This window comes from Macrobrachium rosenbergii, chromosome 12 (genome assembly GCF_040412425.1).
Source record: "Macrobrachium rosenbergii isolate ZJJX-2024 chromosome 12, ASM4041242v1, whole genome shotgun sequence".
NCBI lineage: Eukaryota > Metazoa > Arthropoda > Malacostraca > Decapoda > Palaemonidae > Macrobrachium > Macrobrachium rosenbergii.
Window position 1 is genome coordinate 96751558 of NC_089752.1, and position 21488 is coordinate 96773045.

The following is a 21488-nucleotide window of genomic DNA, read 5'->3' on the forward strand; positions in this document are numbered from 1 at the left end:
TGTTCCCGGCTTAATACTCGATACCTTTACTCCGGAGTTTCACAGCAAAAGGAACTTTAAGAATCTTACAGTGATTTTTCCCAGCTGAAAAACCCATACATTTTGACAAAAATGAATACAAAATAAACATTATTACAAAGTTAAAAATGCTGAGGCTATATTGAAAAAAAAAGGGGGGGGCGAGATTTGAGACTAACGAAAAATTTAAGTAGATAACAATAATTCCCAGTCTTTGTTGTATTTCATCCGGGAGTCACAGAAAAAAAGGGGAGATATTCAAAATTCATTTATCAAAATTAATGAAATAAATTATTTATCCAACCTTTAAACATTTGTGTCGCTGGAAGTAAAGACACGCACGCAGACACACCCATTTACAGCTAACTGCAAGTTATCTTCAACTACTCTGTGTAAGGTATTCTTAAGAGCCCTTTCACAAATATCTATCTGGATTCCACTATCCTAAGGCCTCTTATGCAAAAACCACCTTCTAAATAACAACAAAACGTTGCCATAATAGTCAATTGCACTAGGGTCAGCAGACATAACTTAAACCAACCATTTCGTTCTTCATTTCCTTTTTATCCTTAGTGTTGGACATCACCTTAGATTCTGAAACCTCCTTCACAGAAGAAGCACTATACTCTCTACTTCAAATGGGCTTATATAGAGGGCATGGGAAAATAAAGTGCCGTTCCTAGCAGTAGGCACATCTTGTGGTAAACCTGAACTTACAAGCAACTTGTCTGGTGTACCAACTAGCGCACTTAAGGAAATCATATAATTCTTTCAACCTGTCTAATTTTTCTTTACATACAGGAAGGACATTTCTTCAGGAGGACTTTCAGTTTCAGTACCTTGAGGGCACAATGTGCGAGAACAAACAAGTAAAAAATGGGCCGAACAGTCTAGTTTTCTGTACAGCGTATAATGCTGTATGAAACTCTCAGCCACGGCCCATGGAACTTTCAGTCGCGGCCCATAAAAATTTCAGCCACGGCCACGTGGTGGCTTGTGGGGTTGGCATCTATAGCGGTGCCAGATGCACGATCATGGCTAACTTTAACCTTAATTAAAATAATAACTACTAGGGCTTGAGGGCTGCAATTTGGTATGTTTGATGATTGGAGGGTGGATGATCAACATACCAATTTGCAGCCCTCTAGCTTTAGTAGTTTTTAAGATCTGAGGGGCGGACAGAAAAAGTCCGGGCGGACAGAATAAGTCCGGGCGGACAGAATAAGTCCGGCCGGACAGAAAAAGTCCGGGCGGACAGAAAAAGTCCGGGCGGACAGAAAAAGTCCGGGCGGACAGAAAAAGTCCGGGCGGACAGAAAAAGTCCGGCCGGACAGAAAAAGTCCGGCCGGACAGAAAAAGTCCGGGCGGACAGAAAAAGTCCGGGCGGACAGAAAAAGTCCGGGCGAACAGACAAATAGTCATCTCAATAGTTTTCTTTAACAGAAAACTAAAAGGGCCTTCGTCACCATTTACTTTAACATTAAAGGCTAAATTTCTAAGTTGGCTGAATTCACCCTTTGAGGAGGCTTCTATTGGAGACGCTCTTCACTCATTACTTGCTCTACATTTAGATTTTTTGGACCTAACATCCTGGTAACTTTCATTATCTCGAAAGAAACTGACTAACAATTTCATCAAGAGAGGGACTATTGTTTTTGGTTATTTGAATTAGCTGACTTCTGAAAGGTTCATTTATACCTCTAAGAAAAAAGGATTGCAAGAAATCAGTTGTATCGATATTCAAATGTTTAACAGATTCTTGAATTCTGTAATATTACTTTTATATACTGGAATGGGTTTGAATCATAATCTAGCTCCATTTCATTAAGTTTGATAATGTAAAATTTCTGAACTGAAAATGGGGAAATAGCAGTTTATAGAGAGACTTCGTGTGCAAATTGGACTGTTAACACTCCTCTAAAGAATCTGTAAGAATAAGAGCTTTACCACAGCTGTTGTTTCAACACCAATGACTTTCCGTACTCCGTATGGGAATATTTTTCAGCAGCGTCTTCCAATTGTCTTAAGAACAGTTCGAGATTTTTTGTCATCAGCACTCGTGAATTTGGGTAAATATGCTGTTGGACTTAAGCAAACTACCAGGAACACCTGTCTAAAGTGCTGTTTGAGCCGATAGCAGGTGTTCAGCAATGAAGCCATTTCAACAGTCTTATCAGTACATTCTTGATATTGCCTGAATTCCTCTACCAATACCGCTTCATCTTCTTTGTCAGTCCACTTTCAAGTTGATGTTTTACCATTCAGGGCTAATATTTCTTAAATAAAATCCTTAAGTTTCATTTTTAAATTAGTCTTCTGTAAAGCTTGCAAAATTTCCAATGTTATTATGATTCCTCGTTATCTGGTGATCACGTGTGTTTACGGCAAGCCGTCAAGTACGTTAGGTTAGGCATGACTGGCTATTTCGGTAACAAGGAAAGAAAAATCAAGTTTGTTCTGTGTGAAAATAACTTATCAGTGCCTACGGAAGCTAGGTGCACCTGGTCTCTATAGAAAGCCTAACTTTCCCTAGCAACTGCAAAATAATCGTACACTTTAGACCTTAATCAAATGTTTTCGTAGAAAATTAAGTTCTCTATCTTAAAGACTACCTGATCTGTTTTCCGATACGTAAAACTTGCCTTCGATTTTTTATGCAATAATCATTGTTTGAGGTAACTTTGAATTAAAAATCCATAAAAACCCCTACACTGGTATCTTACATCAGGAAAGGGCACTTTGGTCTTCAAGTCGTTTCCTCCTAAGATACTAACCTGGACACTTATTCACAACGAAATCTAACTTATGAATTTCAAGAAATGTTGAAAAAGTTGTTCCAGGAAAATAACGACTTATCATAAAACACAGTATCTCAAGACTCCGAAATATGATTAACATCTAATCTAGTCAAATTTCTGACATAAAAATGCCCTAAAACAACAACTAACGTGCAAGCGAAAATTCGCCAGTGCTTCCATCACCCATTCATCCCAAAGCCCACCGGTAGCCAGAAAAATTTCGTCCCCAGAAATCCTTTCACGGTCGCAATTTCAAAAACACTAAATACTCGAGATTAATTTGCTATTAATAATAAAAACAGTACACCAGTTAAATGAAGAAAAAAATCACGATTTCGACTTTAATTTGGGATCAATTATTTTATCATAAATGCAAATATTAATTGCACGAAATTTTAACCAAAATATGATACAGGCTTTCCAGGACTCTGAAGGCGGTAAAGTTTGTTTCGATTCCCGATCTTAAAGGAGCTTGTGGCGGAATCGAATTTCCCAAGTGCGTTATCGAAAGCCTGCAATGCCCTGAAAGTGAATCCTCTCGATCAAAGCAATGAATAAACAAGCAAACCTGTGACTAAAAACAAAGGGAACCGATGAGCACCTAATAATGCCAATATGTCAATTTCAGGATTGGTAAAAGGGTAACACTATAAAAGGTACGAAAAATACACCATGAGCGTCCGTCAAAAAACAAACAAAAAAAATACGGTTCTCCTAACAACTCTTTGGCCTAGTTGGTTCAGAACAATCATAACTATGCTGATAATTGGTATTATTTTTAACATTGGGGGACCTGGACATCATCACGACAATAATAAATCACTGCACTGCGAAGTCACAACCTATATCACCACAACAACAAAGGGACTTACTAGGCTAATGCAGTTTTGTCCGTTAAGCGTTTCTGAAGAACAGCTCTTGAAAGGCTCGCGTACCATGGCGATGAAGTGCCAGCTTGAGGATTGGAGATAACTGCTATAACGATGATAACTGAGATAACCGGGATGACTGTAATAACTGGGATAACTATCGGAATAACTGGTGATATAACTGCTTAACATTAACGATACTATTTCGAGCATTTCCGTTTCCCCACGTCAAGGAAGCAGGACAAGGGGCCGCTACAAAACAAATTTGCAGTAGCAAACAGAGCCATCTATTGTCAAGAATATAACTGCTCAACAGAAGCAGGGCCATCTGTTGTACCATTTCATAAGTACACTTTATATTTGTCTAATATAATAGTTTAAGTGCAGGACTATTTAAGTTTAATTGGGGGAAAAAGTAAGTACAGTAATAAAATATACTTAAAACTGAATAAAAAAATAAACATCAAATGAAATTTCATTCTGAAGGAATTTCTTTACATACACGCATACATTATATATATATATATATATATATATATATATATATAAAGTAAGTACAGTAATAAAATATACTTAAAACTGAATAAAAAAACAAACATCAAATGAAATTTCATAAGGAATTTCTTTATATACATTATATATATATATATATATATATATATATATATATATATATATATATATATATATATATGTATAGTATATGTATAATGTATGCGTGTACGTAAAGAAATTCCTCCAGAAATTTTAATATCGATCAAGAAATATAATAAAACAGTTTTTAATCAGTGATTCACAACACACACACACACATATGTATGTATATATATATATATATATATATATATATATATATATATATATATATATATATATATATAGATATATATATATGTGTATATATAATATATATATATATATGTGTGTGTGTGTGTACACTAGCTGACGTAACCGGCGTTGCACAGTAAAAACTCGAAGCATAGAACACACCCAAACCGGAGAACACACCCAAAGCATCGAACACACCCAAAATGTAGAAAAGATGGAAATGAAACTGTTTCATTCACTGAAAGATGATAAAACTGGAAGACTTGCCTAGTTAGCTTCTCTTAAATAGAGGCTTCTTTTATTTTTACAAATTTCTAGAAGGCTCTACCGACACCGAGTTATATTCGTTTCCAAAAATTTTCAGAAAGTTATAGAGTTCTGTTCGTTTTGTTCAACTAAACTTGGACTTCAATGGCATTAGGAATGTCACTATTCATCTCAGCGGCCCCGAAAACTATGGATTCGACACTAATCTCGGTCATTTTTGACATTTTATTTTTCAACCTTTCTTACATGTCACCCCCTTCCCAGCCCCACCCCCCTCGGTGCTAGTGATGTCTTACCCCCTCAGTATTCTTTTCCAGATAGTAAGTCATGTGTATACCAAGTATGGTCGAAATTGCTCCTGCGTTTCAGTTATGCTGGACATACACACATACATATATACATCCATATATATATATATATATATATATATATATATATATATATATATATATATATATATATATATATATATATATATATATATATGTGTATATTGTGTGTGTGTGTGTGTTGTGTGTGTGTGTCGTGTCGTGAGTCACTGATAAAAACTGTTTTAATATACTTCTTTATCGATATTAAAATCGTTGACTTTTATGAGATAATCTTTGCATATAATTTCAAGGAAGTTCTGTCATGTCATTAAATCCATCCTCCTCTCTCTCTCTCTCTCTCTCTCTCTCTCTCTCTCTCTCTCTCTCTCTCTCTCTCACATGCTTTGGAAGATTGATGGTTACGCCATTAGAGCGTGTTTAAGGTTTCAATAAGTATCCCCCACCTAATCTGTGCAAGCAAATACTGAAAAAAAATGTTCTAATCCTATAAAAAAAAATTAAAGTGATCTACGCAAAATATAACTTGATCGCATTTGGACAGATGTCCTGTAGTCACGGATGAATATATTTATTTATGGACATGAAAATGTAACCGCAGTGGCGAAGATTATCCAAACAAGGTTAGTCAACCCAGATTTCAGGAAACAGATGATGGCTACATGATAATTGCTACCTCAGACCATAGCTAAAACCATAAAATGATTGTGTCGAACGCAGATATACCACTTTTGAAATAACTCTCTGGTGAGTGTTATCTTCAAACCTACGTGGTTTATGTTTAGTATCGTATTATTGTTTTCACTGTTTGAATTTTGACAATTATTCAAGAGCAACATCTAAAGGTGCACCAAATCATCTATCAGTTTCACTGCCTGTATTTTGTGGACAATTAAAGGCAGCAGCCAATGCTACATCAAACGAAGTGTAATTTTCAGTGCCTGAATATTATGCATTCTTTGGGGAATGAACTTAGTGGATTCTTTTAGGGTGAATGCCTTACACCAAATAACTCGTCCCTCTCAAACGCAGAGAAGCTTTCGCGCATAACTTTACGGCAGCAGCTAAGTCTTACCAGATGCATGATCATGTTCCCCTCTGAACCTTTCAGAAAAGCTCTCACGGAAGGCGACGACCCCGACCACAGGCTACATCATCACCGTGTTCCGGGTATTCGAGGGCACCGACGGAGTGAAGTTCGAGCGAAACTGGCTCGGTTGGACAGGTAGGAAGTCAATACACACACACACACACACACACACACACACACACACAGCTGCATACTCTCACTCACTCCATGAGCTGTATTTTGACCCACTGCCGCTGGCATATGACCTCCCTCCATCCCACAAGGTCTTGCGCCCTCTCAATCCAGTCATTAGAGAGAGAGAGAGAGAGAGAGAGAGAGAGAGAGAGAGAGAGAGAGAGAGAGAGCGCACTCTGATGCTTATTAAAGACAACCCAAAACCAAAGAGCCCAAAATAAATATAAGCATTATAGAATGTAATACAATGTGTGCGTTCACATTACGGTACATATATGTAGATGTAACCAAAATATTGTTTATACAATGTAGTAATGTTTATATAACCAGGTTTGCATTTATTTGTAGTTAAATGACATACTATATATATATATATATATATGTGTGTGTGCCAGTTCTTTGGATGGAGTGGTTCCATAATGGTACAACTTTGAGGGTGAGGCTGCTAGTCACAAACCATATATATATATATATATATATATATATATATATATATATATATATATATATATATATATATATATACAGTATATATATAGTGTATATCCATATATTTGTGTATATATATATATATATAGTATATATCCATATATATATATATATATAAATATCAATCATCAGGCTTATAATGAAATATCAATTTCTTACCAATCATCCTCATCATTTATCATTTATTCATAATAATAATAATATTTTTAGTTTCTAAAGGTAATTCAACACTGGAGACAGTTTTATCACTCGATTGATCTCTTTTTCCTATTTGGCAAAAGTTGTCCTGTATTGGGTTTCCACGCCATTGACACCCAGTCACCTGTTCCCTTCCGTCACTGGGAACAGAACTGTGAGGGCGGAGAAATTGGTGCAGAACCAATTCTGCCCAAATAGATGTAAACTCTACGGCCTTTGAACAAGATTGCTGATTTTCCACTTCTGTAACCTTGCAGGGGAAAGTCATTACTTTTTGTTAAGATTGGAAGCAAGACATTTATGCAGAAGGACATTTCAACGGAAGAGTTCGAGATCAATCGAGTTGAAATATTACGTCCCAAATATACAAAGCCGTTCACAGACATTAACTATCTATGACTTTGTTAACAAGACTGTCAAACTTTACAAGGAAAATTAATAATGTTAATAATAATAATAATTATATGAAACAAATTTCCTTTGAACACGACAAATAGGCGTATGGGTCGTGTGCTCTTAAACAGTCAAACAATTCGTTTCGAGTCATTTCTGGTGCTGGAGGAAAGGAATTTCCCTCGACTCTGAAGTTTAACAGTCTCCCGCCTTCCTTTGCAGGAGCCAGAGCGCTGTACAAAAGCATGACGAATGACGTAGGGCTGCGACGTCTCACCCTTCACAAATCGGTCCCTCAGAACGGAATGCTCCACTACGTCCTGATGTGCGACTGCTCCAATTTCCTGAATTCGATCCAGCACGCAGTGAAAGCGGTGCCCTCCCTTCGCATGAGGCTCTGTGGAGACATTGGTCTCTACAGAAGTATATGTACATTTTAAGGTTCACTTTTTGTAGATATGTAGGCTTAAGATGCTGGGGGTCAAAGTAAATCATGTGTCGGGGGTATTTTATAAGTCTGTTATTTTTCACAGTTGTTATCTACAAATAGAAGTTATTTAGGGTATTATGTAAAATAGCTTAGACTACAAAGTAATTTACCATCTACAGTTTGAAGAATATTACCTATAGATCTGTTGTACATACAAACTAACTGTAAGGATAAATAACTACAAAAACTTAAGGGTTCTCTCAGTCCTCGGAATATCATTCCTGGAAGTTAAAGAATAATGTTTATGATACACATTGCATCTAATGCTGTTCTGTAAACATCTAAAGCCGGCATTTTTTTTTCCAAGAAAAAATTTGAAATGACAATGTTGATTGACGTTATACTTTTCGGGTGATAACGATTAATGATGGTATATTGCTGTAACCACTGACTTACGAACTGAAACGACTGAAAAGAATAGTACTGGAAATCTCTTAAGTATTGAAGAGTCTTGAGAGGGAATCAGACTTTTACTCTTATTTGTCCTGTGGCTACAGTGGTTGTTTGTATGAATAAGATTATACTCTTTCACAGACACCAACCGCCATGCAATTGGATGCAATTGTAAAGGCAATAACTCTTCCATGTCATTTATAATAGTTCTCAGTTATAAGTAACGTGTAACTTTATTTGAATGTTGTCACAATACAAGAGCACTGTCGCCATTCGTCTGTCAGACATAATCAATCTTCTTGTGCCGGTCCAGCTTCAAATTCAAGAAAAGGGTGACAGTGATTCCCTTCTCTGTGCTTACAGCACATCTCTCTTAGAGATTTGTCGTGTCAGGGAAATAAAACTTGAAAATCTGCCACCAACATAGACCTAATCCATCCTAGATGTTATTGATGGGCACACTCGTTGTCAATGAGCTTTGTACCAACGTATATCCCGATTGTAAACGATATACTTTAAGTAACAATGCCTGTCGTCACTGCAAAGAGCGATATTTTTGTGCCTGTTGAAACTACGTGGTCAACTACATAGCTGTCAGTATTTTGTCTTAGTTGTTCATGATTGGTGGGTTCCACTGACGAATTGCCCAGCCGTAATACTACCAGTTAAATGCATAAACGCAAGAAACTTTGTGAATAGCATATACAAAATATATAAAATATATTAAACGTTATTGTCAAATACTTTGTAAACTTCAGAAACAAAAAAGTGACAGGCAAAATCGTCACTGCTCTCAATCATATGGGCAATGAGGCTGAGTGAAAAGGTTAAAGGTGTCTGGTTATGCATTATGACAATCAAAGTCTGTATATTTGTATATAACGATCTTTTCTGTACAACTGTCTCTTGTTACAATTGTTTCTATGTCGCTTTTTTGTTATAACTGTTGTCACTATTAAAAAATAGTTTGTTGATTCCTGTGATAAGTAAAAAACAGATCTTTATTAAAAACTTCATATGGACCTGGGATCTTCATTGCAGCCAGTATTATTTAGAATTTTTTTTAAGGAGGGGATTGAAGAGCAGAATTTATAAAGATTTATCAATGGTGTCAGCGGTAATGGGTAAATGTCAGAGCTGCATGCGTCCTCGAATCTTAACTTATATATATATATATATATATATATATATATATATATATATATATATATATATATATATATATATATATATATATATATATATATATATATATATATATATATATATATATATATATATATTATATATATATATATATATATATATATGTTGTATGTATGTATGTGTGTGTGTGTGTGTGTGTGTGTGTGTGTGTGTGTGGTTAAAATGTTCATCTCAACAGCTGAAGGCCTCGATTCAGCTTCTGAGAATATCATAATGCCTTAGGCAAGTTCCATTCAGTCTCACCAGGTCTCTGTTGACCTAAGAAATAATTTATGTTTCTGGTAGCTGGTCGAAATTGGTGGATGACAGTCTGGGTGGACAAGAGCATGAGATTAGTAGACGCATCTCAAAATCTTGAAGGCTACAACCCTCTAAACTCACGCCTCTAAAAAAGTAGTGCATACATAAATATACTTGTTTTTTTTTTATAGGTTTGGGAACAACAGAATAAATGAGAATGGTATGTGTCTTGGGAAAACGTGTTTGGACAAGGCCTTGACTGTTGGAAATTAATGATTTGCCCACAAAAATGGTTATAACCAAACTTAGAAAAGTGGAATTTGTGAGGAAAAAGTTTGTTAGATTGTGTTTGGACAGATTAAAGGGAAGAGCAAGTTGATGGAAGTAATGATGAGAAGTGGAAGTTAAGGGAGACAGTTGGAAAAGAGATACAAATCATGTAGCTGTAAACATTAACACCAGCGAATTTAATAACAAGGAGGTGAGGTTACAATATAAGGAGAAAATGGATGAAAATGGACAAGGATTTAAAAGACACAAATACGGCAGGAATACATGAGGAGGACTAAAATTCGAGAATAGGGTCAGCAGGCGCATGGAATGTTTGATGGTATTGGAGGGAATGGAGAGGGGAAGAAAGCAGTAAGTGGCGGGATGAGGAAATAAGGGTTTGTGAAGGGGATGCAGGAGCTCTGAGGTGCAATTGCTCGACAGGTATACAGGAAGATGGGCAGTATATTAAAATAAAGTGGAAGGTAAAAAAAGAAAGTAACAATGGTAAATGGGATGGATATCAAAAGAATTCAGGGAGAATAATTAGTTATTTTATAGGAAAATAAATGGAGAGAAAGAGTAAATTGCATATATATAAATTAAACGCAGTCCTGGTTCGATGGACAGAGTATCCTGAAGATAATTAAATGTGGAAGAAGTAAGAGAGGTGGAGCTGAATGCAACATAAGCAGAAAGGACTTTTAGTGTAATACTGAGGACTCTCGTGGAGATGACGAAGTATGGGGGACAATTAAGAAGCTGAAAATTGTGAAGACTTGTAAAGACAAATGAGACGATGTGGTAAGGAGGTGAAAGTGCAACTTTGTGGCTATCCAAGTTAAGGAAGGTGTGTATGGATGAGGAAACGGTTCCGGAGGAAAGACTGCAAGGAATAAATGCCTCTTTGCGTAGAATGAATGTTATACAAAAGATTGTAATAATTAGAGAGGCATGCCATTAGCTACTAAATCAGGGAAAGCATATGGCGGGATTTTGATTGAGAAATTGAGATAAATCACTGATGATATTGACAAAAAACCTGACAGTGTTATCCAAGAGGGGAATGTTGCAGTCAGTTTGAGAAATAGTAAGGTTATGAGGGTAGATGGAAACGAGGAATACAGAGCCATGGGAGATGGAGGAACTGAAGCAGCTGATTCTCACAGGTATTTGGGAATAAATATAACGAATGATGGCAGATGAGGGAAGAGCAGGGTCACAAAATAAGTGAAACAAGGGAGGCAGTTTGGTGGAGCACAAGATTGGGAAGAAACTTGGCAAGTCGATGGAGGTCAAGGTAGGTATGTATGAACAAATTGTTGAGTCTAATCTTTAAGAAAGTGAAGTAAGGATGTTGGATATGAATGAAAGGAAAAAGTCCACTTGATTTATATAAAAAAAAAAATCCTCTCCAAGAACTCTGAGGTCTCTGTCAATCTCCCTCTGTACCCTAGCACTCAAGTGGAAATGTACTCTCAAGTCCTCAGGATAAGTACACTCAACCAGCACGTGCTGCAGCCGCAGGCAAGGTTTTTGGTCACAGGGACCGAGCAGTCATCGCAAAATGGAAGGGGTTTGTGATAGAAGTGTGTGAGCAATTCTCAAGCACCAAAAACCACTACCCAACTTCTTGACACACACACATTGCTGCATTCCCATGGGGGAGATGTTTTGGTGACACCTAGCCTTTTCATGACTGGAAACATATAAAAATGGCAAAAAAAAGTCTTCCCTCATTACTGAAAATGCCGAAAGATGACGGACTCTCAGTTAGACTGTCTGTCCTCTGATTGCCTGTCATGTTAAAGTGCTGGTACTTGACAAAAGTAAACGCATGTACCACAAAAGTTCACTTAAGATATCCATTCTCATTCTCAAGTCTTCAAACTAAGTGAATTATAAAATTTATTTTCAACGAGTTTTAATTATATATATATATATATATATATATATATATATATATATATATATATATATATATATATATATATATATATATATATATATATATAAGAAGCACATACACACCGCTTATTTTTTCACCTGTGTTATGTGTGATAAATGAATCACGTAAAAAATAATAATCATATATATATATATATATATATATATATATAGGAAGGACCTATACACCGCTTATATATTTTCACCTGTGGTTATGTGTGATAAATGAATCACGTATAAAAGTGATAATAATCATATATATATATATATATATATATATATATATATATATATATATATATTCATATATATAATGTATATGTATATAGCCATAATAATAAGTCCACCGTCCGTGGGATCGTGGACTGAAAATGGAGTGCAAGCTCTTTACTCCAAGACATTCTCAAATCACGGTGATGTGATAAATAGTCAAATTGCACACAACAGGCAACAAGGGTTACAAAGAAAACTCATTTTTACCAAACTATTGAATGAACATAAACCAACTCCCCCCGCCCCCCCACACCTCGTTTTCTTTTAGTACAAAGGTTGATATTTAGATGAAAAACGCCTGTTAGGGATTACCCAGGCGTTGGATTAACCACGAAGGAAAGGATATCAACAAGAATTGCTGATAATCATCAGTTTCTCTTTGAAATCTTCGAACATCTTGTGTCAGAATATTACTTGAATTAATTTACTTTCATTTGTTGGTTGTATTAATGGAAATTCTACAAGCTCTCTAGAGACGACATTATTATATCTTGTTATTATACAACTACAGGACCAATTTATCGTATGTGATTTTTCATTTAGCTGCACAAGAAGACTCTTCATCTCCTGGCTAGTTTCAAAAATAGTAATTATGTTGATTTATTCTGAAATTCAATTCCTTACTCTCGTCTGGCACGAATGAAATGAACAACAACATTTGCATGAAGTTTTATAAGCAGAATCGCCCTGTTACGAACAATTTCCCATAAGCATGTGTTGTTGCTTTGTTTTATGGAAAGATTACGTTAACTTTCAACAGTTTCAACATTGATTTAATGGAGTTGGAGCTGGTAAAATAAGGCAAACAGATGGTTTTCTTAAGTAATTCTGTCTTTTTGTTACTTTTAATACAGACTGTCTTCACAGCTTTATTACAGCAGACATAAAAAAATGAGCAAGTTTCCACAAAGTCCATACCTATTTTTCTCATGTTCTGCAGTTCTCTGTCCAAGCGTCCAGGACATGCAATGCCCATAAGAACACCAAAGGCAGTAGAAACATTTTACATAAATCCGATTTTCTAAGGAATTATTTGTTGATTTTCTATATATATATATATATATATATATATATATATATATATATATATATATATATATATATATATATATATATATATATGTAGATTTTACACGGAAATTAATTTTATTATTATTCAGAAGATGAACTCTATTTATATGGAACTAACCCACAGAGGCCATTAACTTGAAATTCAAGCTTCCAAGGAATATGGAGTTCATTTGAAAAAAGCAACAGAACGTAATTGGAAATACAGAAAGAGATCTGTTATTGATGAAGAAGAAATAAACTAACAAATTAATAAATAAGTAGATAAAAATGTATGTAAATTATAAAGATACAAGGAGAATTGTTTTCGGGTAGTAATGCGTTGCATCTTCGCTTGAACTTTTGAGGTTCTTATTACCCAACATCCTCAGGGAGACTATTCCACAGTCCAACGGCGTGAGGAATAAGGACCTCTGGAACGGAAACGTTCGACAACGAGGCACAATTACAGTATTTTGTTGCTGCTGGTCATCACATCTGGTTACTCTCGGCAGGAAAAGGGGGATCGGGGATAAATTGTGAATGCGAAAGATCTCTGTCAAAATACAACTTACGTAAAATTGACAAGCAAGATGCCATTTGTCGATGGTTCAAGTCATAACTGCTCACGATAGGAAGAAGAAACCTACCACCAAGAACCACTATCTATAAGAGACAAATCTCTGGCATCTCTAATAGCAACGTCTTAAAAGGACAAACAACTACCTCTCTATTTCTAGCGTGAGTCTGGCAAATGGGACTTGTTCATTTAATTCAAAGGAGACTAAGAATTCTTGATAATATCCTGGACTGCTCCTGAACAGCTGCTCCTCATCTTAATATTAAGCTAAAAATGGGATGACCTTTGTAAGCATTGAATGCGGTTATGCTCATGTGAACTTCAGTGTTTTCTGTGAAACCGATATTTTCTATGAAAACTTTTTCTTTGACATATACGTATGTATATATATCTTGCTTGAGGATGCCTTCGAACAAAGACGAAAGATCTTGTGCTCTGCTTTGATGCCTGCTCGTTTCCGTGCATGCATCAACGCATAAGTGATTACAATTAGAGAATGTGCAGTGTCGCAAGTTTATCATCTGAGACTGGCGTTCACTCAGACTGTTGCCTGAGAGTCAGAGTTGAGTGATGACTTACGAAAAGTTCAAGATGTTTCCAAAGTAATCATCGTCATGAAATTCGGAATGAAACACGGAAGAAAAAGTCAAAGTGTTATGTAGTCTACGGTACTATTTCGAAGTAGTGTCTACGGTATTTGGATGGGAAGTCTTTATGAACAGTAGATTACGTGAATAATAGTCCATAGGTGAGTCACACATTCAAATGCACTACATATTGGAGATTCGTAGAAACTTGTTGCAAAGATTTTTATTTTCATTATGCGTATGAAAATTCGCAAACGTTCACAAACACTCTTTTGTAGGCCTACGTTTCATCATGCTCCCGCTGCCTTGCACTTGACTTTTGGAAATAGTGATTTTCACCTGTGTCAGCTTTATAGCTTCAGCTTGTTTTGTTCGGGTTTTATGTGTTGTTGAAACGGTGGAAGTATCAGGAAGAAATTAGCCGTAGCATGAGGGAAGTACGTCAGCATGGAAATTTCCACACGTGGAAAAGAACACTTGTGTCAGGTACGTGATCTGCCATCAGACGAGTTGCTCTCTACGCCGGCCACCAAACACTTGTTGACGAAACCCACGCAGGTGGCCCTTCAAATGTTACACTCAGTTTATTGTCAAGGCTTAACTATCTGTTCTATAACACAAGGCTAGAATTGTTTAATGAAAGAGTGTATCCGGGAAGCTGAAACAATTATGCAAGTCTTGTCATCAACTGGCGTCTTCTGTTTTACTTCATTTTTGCGCCATGTTGCACTCGCAGACGTTTGAAAACGAGACCGCTGAACTCTTCCTATCATACTTTCATCATACATCATGTGGCGAAAACTTGTTAAAACCATTTTTTTCCTTGTATTAACGTTTATTTTTTCACTAATGTTAATGAAAGCAGCATTTACAGCTACAATGCCAGATTTTTCTCATTTATTATTCCATTGCAAAATGGTTGTCCACGACAAGGAGTACCTAAGGTGCTTAGCCTGAGTCATTCTAGCGAGATTAAGTTCTTTCACTAAAGATCATGATAAATGTGATACAATCTGCCGAGCACTAGTAATGGACAAGATTATCTGTTCTGAATCAAAGAAAGCTATGTATGACGTGTCTCTGGATGTGTTTGGTTTCAGCTGAAGCAGACGGGTCTTTTTATTATCCACTGCAGCTAACGATGATATATAGCCGCCATTGAAGACCACTGTAGAGTTAGCTCTTTTTGACAATAAAGGAATGGTGCCAAGCTTTTTATGAGTCAAAGGTGGCTACTCTTGATAATTGGGCTGTTTCCTTGAATATAAATGAAATAGTCCTAGCTGTATCTAAAAACTACCATTTGATATTGAGGAACGTTTCAACTCATTAAGGCAATGGACACCATGGTCCTCTGTCTGACAGAGGAGACAGAGTAGAATGTGACAGGGTTCAAGATTTCTGGTCTGATATTATGGTGGAATGAATTATCTTTTTCCAACTCTGCAATCATTTTTTTAGTGTTGATGATAGAAACAAGAAACACAGCAACGACACATTAGACCTCATATGAGGTCTAATGGCATGTGAGTATGAATACAGCTTTGAATACGAAATACAAGCTACCATCCTTGAATATTCAGAATATATGCTGCGTCAGCGAGCTTAGTAGGCTACCATAGATTTCCTGCGTCCAAAAATGGAAAGAGGGTAGGGAGAACAAAGTCTCATTTAATGGTATGGAACTCTGTAATACTATGCTGCCTTCATCAGAAACTTATTTACAGTTTCTTTTTTTTAGGTTATAGGCTGGTCATTAGAATCCTTCAAAAACTATTTTTTCCTTAAGTACTACTTAATAATGAGAGCTACCTAATTGTTAAAGAGGCGTAAGAATGCTAGAATGGAGATGTATACTGTAAGTGTATTGTTATAACTAAACTCCATCAGGTAATTTGCTCCTGTTGATATTTACTTCACATCATCATTAACAGACCGAGAAATTCTGAGGACCCGATACAGTGAATATTTTCAGTACGAATAAACAAGAAGTTAGAATGTTATTGACCTGTCTAAACCTGTTGTTCCTACCCTTTCACTGGTTTGCCATCCGTCTTGCGTTTCTAATCAAAACTCTGCAATGTACCATCCCAAGTACACTAAATAACATTATATCCCTACAATCTTTAGTCCTCTAGCAACCTTACACAGTGGGACAGTGATTTCTCTCACACATATCCTTGCGTTTTTTCCCCTTACCCAGCCATGCCTTACACAGCCCTGTTAGCCACTCAATCACACTCTCACTACTGTACATGCCACCTGCAGTCCTTGTATCTTCCACAGTCACTTCCAGAAGTATTCTTGAACTTACACTAACCCTTCTACTCAGTCCAGTACTGCCCATAATCACCCCTCTGTCTTCATTACTTGCCTTTTTTTCTTCACTCTTTTGATGACAATCTCATCCATCCCATTGTATGACTGCATGGGATCTTCTCTTGTGTCACGTATTTGCACCTCAAATAATCCTCTTTTTATATTTTATTTCAATAAACCTCCCTTCCTCATCCCTCCGTTTATGGTGTTCATATAATCTTTGTGCCTTCTCATAACCGCAAGCACTACCTGGTGACTCTCTGACCCCACCATGGAATTACACATACTCCTCATGCTTTCCCCATGTCTGCATCTTAAACCCTAGCCCACTTTTCATTAATTTTCTCCTACATGTTCTCTTCACTTCCTTCCTATCATACTTACATATATATACAGCATATATATATATATATATATATATATATATATATATATATATATATATATATATATATATATATATATATATATATATATATACATATACATATACATATAAATATATATATATATATATATATATATATATATATATATATATATATATATACATATATATATAAATATATAAATATATATATACATATATATATAACATTCCATAAAGGAAAAAGCATGAGGTGAATACTTACATACATCCATACATACATACATACTTGAGTATGTGTGTGTGTGTGTGTGTGTGTGTGTGTGCTTGTTTTACTAAAGGTTCCACTGACCCTCGATAAAATAATAAAATTAGTAGCACTGTGTGCGTATAACTGTAGTATTGGCGGCAGCCCTCCAAGTTTAGTTCTTGCTAACTTATAAATCACCTAAATCTTCTCAAGAACACAATTTGGATGCGACATGTGGAGGACATTTAACTTCCTGGAATCCTATCAAGGGAGATTTTCATTATTTCTTATCCAAATTAAGCAATTTAGTGCAATTTAGTATGAAGATTAAATAATTTAGTAAAAGCAAGCGTCAAATTCAAACTAGAATGATATATGGACAATAAAATTCCTTTTTGTATGCATTCTAATCATTGGAGATGACAGAATATAAATCTGATGTCTGTAGGAAACCCTCTGTTGCGCAATCCTTCATTCATTTTCCAGCTGACATGATATTTCAGTTCAATAGGTACCGCGTGACTGAGAAAGCGTTCTACGTATCGAACCAAATTTTCTATCGTAACCCCGAGTCTCCGGCGAAGAATTAGAGGAATTTATTTCTGGTGATAGAAATTCATTTCTCGAAATAATGTGGTTCGGATTCCACAATAAGCTGTAGGTCCCGTTGCTAGGTAACCAATTGGTTCTTAGCCACGTAAAATAAGTCTAATCCTTCGGGCCAGCCCTAGGAGAGCTGTTAATCAGCTCAGTGGTCTGGTAAAACTAATATATACCCTTTTTTTTCTATCGTAACCCGCAAGTTAACATACAAACTCAGTTAATCATTAAACAAGAATCCGGTCCCTGAACAGCTTTAAAGATTTTAGTTTAGCCAAACCCTAAGACGTACTAATCCTTTTCTTTTCATCTGTCCCAATACCAACGATAAAGCAGTAGTTAATGTTCAATAAAAACGAAATTCCAAAGGCATCAGTGTGCACAACATCCCGTTTCGACTGCGATTAGATTTATATAAGATTTAAAGGTCTCTCTCTCTCTCTCTCTCTCTCTCTCTCTCTCTCTCTCTCTCTCTCTCTCTCTCTATCATACAGCAAAAACGGTCAGTCAGATACGAGCACCAAAATTCTTCTGTTTCAAATCATAAATAATCTGAATCATCATAGTGACTAGAATCTGTCACGCATTGTTTTCAAAAGCGAAATGACCGAATAGCTCCAGACTGAACAAACAAACATAGTTCATCACTGGGGGGGTTGGTATCGTTCTCGGCTAGCACTCAGCTGGGCCCGCGTTCGATTCTCCGACCGGCCAATAAAGAATTAGAGAAATTTATTTCTGGTAGAAATTCATTAATCGTTACAATGTGGTTCGGATTCCACAATAAGCTGTAGGTTCCGTTTCTAGGTAACCAATTGGTTCTTAGCCACGTAAAATAAATCTAATCCTTCGGGCCAGCCCTAGGAGAGCTGTTAATCAGCTCAGTGGTCTGGTTAAACTAAGGTATACTTAACTTTTTCCTAACACACACTATGAGTCTCTCCCAAGAAGCCTGGAATTTCTAAGATAATTGAAAATATATATCTACAAGAACCACAGAAATAGATTGAAAGAGATTGCCAGCTGTCATCCTAATCTCGACACTATGACATGCTTATATCTGTAAGATTCTTCAACTTTATTGACTTGCATATTATATATATATATATATATATATATATATATATATATATATATATATATATATATATATATATATATATATATATATATATATATATGTATATATATATATATATATATATATATATATATATATATATATATATATATATATATATATATATATATGTATATATATATATATATATATATATATTCATATATATACATATATATATGATATATATAACATATAATATATATATATATATATATATATATATATATATATATATATATATATATATATATATATATATATATATATATGCATATATGTGTGTATTTTGTACGTATGTCAGTTTCTAATTATAAATATATATCTTTAACTTTTAGACGAATATGACACTTCGTCATTATTTTTATTGTCATTTTCCATATAATTTTTGAAGGTTTTGCCCAACAATGTAAAATGAAAATATTATTTTCTATTGGTCTATTTACAAAACTTCTCCACTAACTATCAATGGTTTCCAATATCTTTGATTATTATCATAGGTTATCTTTCATGATATGTTCATCAAGCTCTACCAACCCCGGCTGTGAGTCATCGCCTTCATTTGATTCTTTTTACCACTTCAAGTTTTTTCCAGTCTTTAAGCTTGTTTTCTTTGCCCGTTTCTCCCTTATAAAAACCTACCAAAGTTTCCAGATACGTATTCACCTCCATCAAAGCTTTGTGACTCCCGATTCAAAAGTTTGGTTTTGCTACTTCTTTTGGCTCCCTTTGACACTTCGAACTTCTTCCATACCCATTATCGGCTTCTTTAATGCTGTCACTATGACGGACCAGGTAGACATGTTTGTTAAAACTAATAATTTTTCACTCTGTTTTGACTCAATATGCATTGTTATTTATTTTGTAAATGACTTTTAACTTACGATAGTCATATTGAATTTCTTGGTTCATTTTTTTGTGCTTTTAAATGATTTACATACCTCTTTTCTTCCACATTTAGTCTATCTATGCTAATGTTTTCTTCAGTGTCATTGTGATCTCTCATCGCTGTGTTCAGCCCTCCATCTGGTTCCTCTCCCTACTTCCTCATTAACCCCTGATTGATCCTTTATCGTTTACTCTTCTATTATATTTATCTTCTATTTCTCAATAACATCTTCTTTCATACCTGTTTCACGATATCTATTATCTTTATTATTCCCTTACTCTGAACTACGGAGCAGGTAATGATAAGGTCCTGCTAAATGAATGAATCCTACACAGGAGAAATATTCTATGCCGATGATGTCTTCACAAAAGGAACATCGCAGAGGGGTAGACTAAGGGGTAGCATGAGGCCACTGCACATGGGTTAGGGCCGAGATTGGTTCCACAGCCAAGGCTGATCTGCAACGAGATGCAAGACGGTTACTCGCAAAAATAATACACTCAAAGATAACTGAGGGAATGCACAGATGGTGCCAAAAAACTCGGTTTCACACACTAAATGCACAATTACATTAACACTCAACACTTCAACACAAATTTACTGATATTGAAGGTGATCGCACAATGAAATAGAAAATAAATCAGGCAGAGGAATAACAGAATTGTGACTGACTAAAAGAAACCTTATTCTGGTACATTACCTTCGTTAGGATTATGGTGTCCTCGTCCAATAAGGTGTCGGCTGTGGAGGGAGGAAAATGAAGGGATGCCATTATAAAAGTGTACTGGTTCGAGCCTCGAGGTTGAACACATGGAGGGTAAAAGGGACAGGCAAAAGTGAGGACAACTGTCCTCTGTGAAACTCTGAGCACTTCTCTCCTCAAATGCTGTTTCATGGCCCATATACAACATCGTGGGATTAAGCCTGAGCATCATTGTAGATGGTGCTGAAGTCAATTTCCTGCTCTATCGTCCTACAAAGGCCACACAGGTGAAGGTCGGCACCGTAGGCCACATGGTGGGGTCACCTTCCAAGGTGTCACGGTGACTGGCCCATGTTCAGTAACTATGGGCCGGGTGCTTTCTGTTTTGGCTCCTCCTTTGCCAGTTGTCCGCCGACGGCAAGGATTTACAGATAATGATCTTAGGGAGTCACTTTGAACAGGAAGGTATTAAGGGCTTACCCGTATAGGGAAAGAGGAAGAGAATTGGTGAAGGGATGAATGAAACCCACAGTTCTTTTATTTACAATCAGTAAAGTGAGTTTTATTCTTTTATCTCTTACGTTATTATTATAAAAAGCTGGTGAGGTTGCTTGGAAAGGTTCCTTCATTGCATTATTCATTTTTTTAAAAGTTAACATGCTTTTGTAAACTTTTGTATACTTTACATATACCTATACATAACACACACAAACACACTTGCATATATATTCAGTATGTACCTGTGCACATACTG

The 21488-nt window shown here is 35.9% G+C and overlaps 1 protein-coding gene across 3 annotated transcripts in view; it reads left to right on the plus strand.

The window, feature by feature from the left end:
• The window catches only part of LOC136843766 (uncharacterized), a 164817-nt gene extending 155459 nt beyond the window's left edge, over nt 1-9358 (plus strand). For all 3 annotated transcript variants that reach the window (XM_067112444.1, XM_067112443.1, XM_067112445.1), the window contains 2 exons: nt 6221-6334; nt 7676-9358. In XM_067112444.1, coding sequence (XP_066968545.1) covers nt 6221-6334; nt 7676-7893 — 332 coding nt within the window. In that variant the 3' untranslated portion in view covers nt 7894-9358. The remainder of the gene's footprint in view (nt 1-6220; nt 6335-7675) is intronic.
• Nucleotides 9359-21488: the final 12130 nt, after the last annotated feature.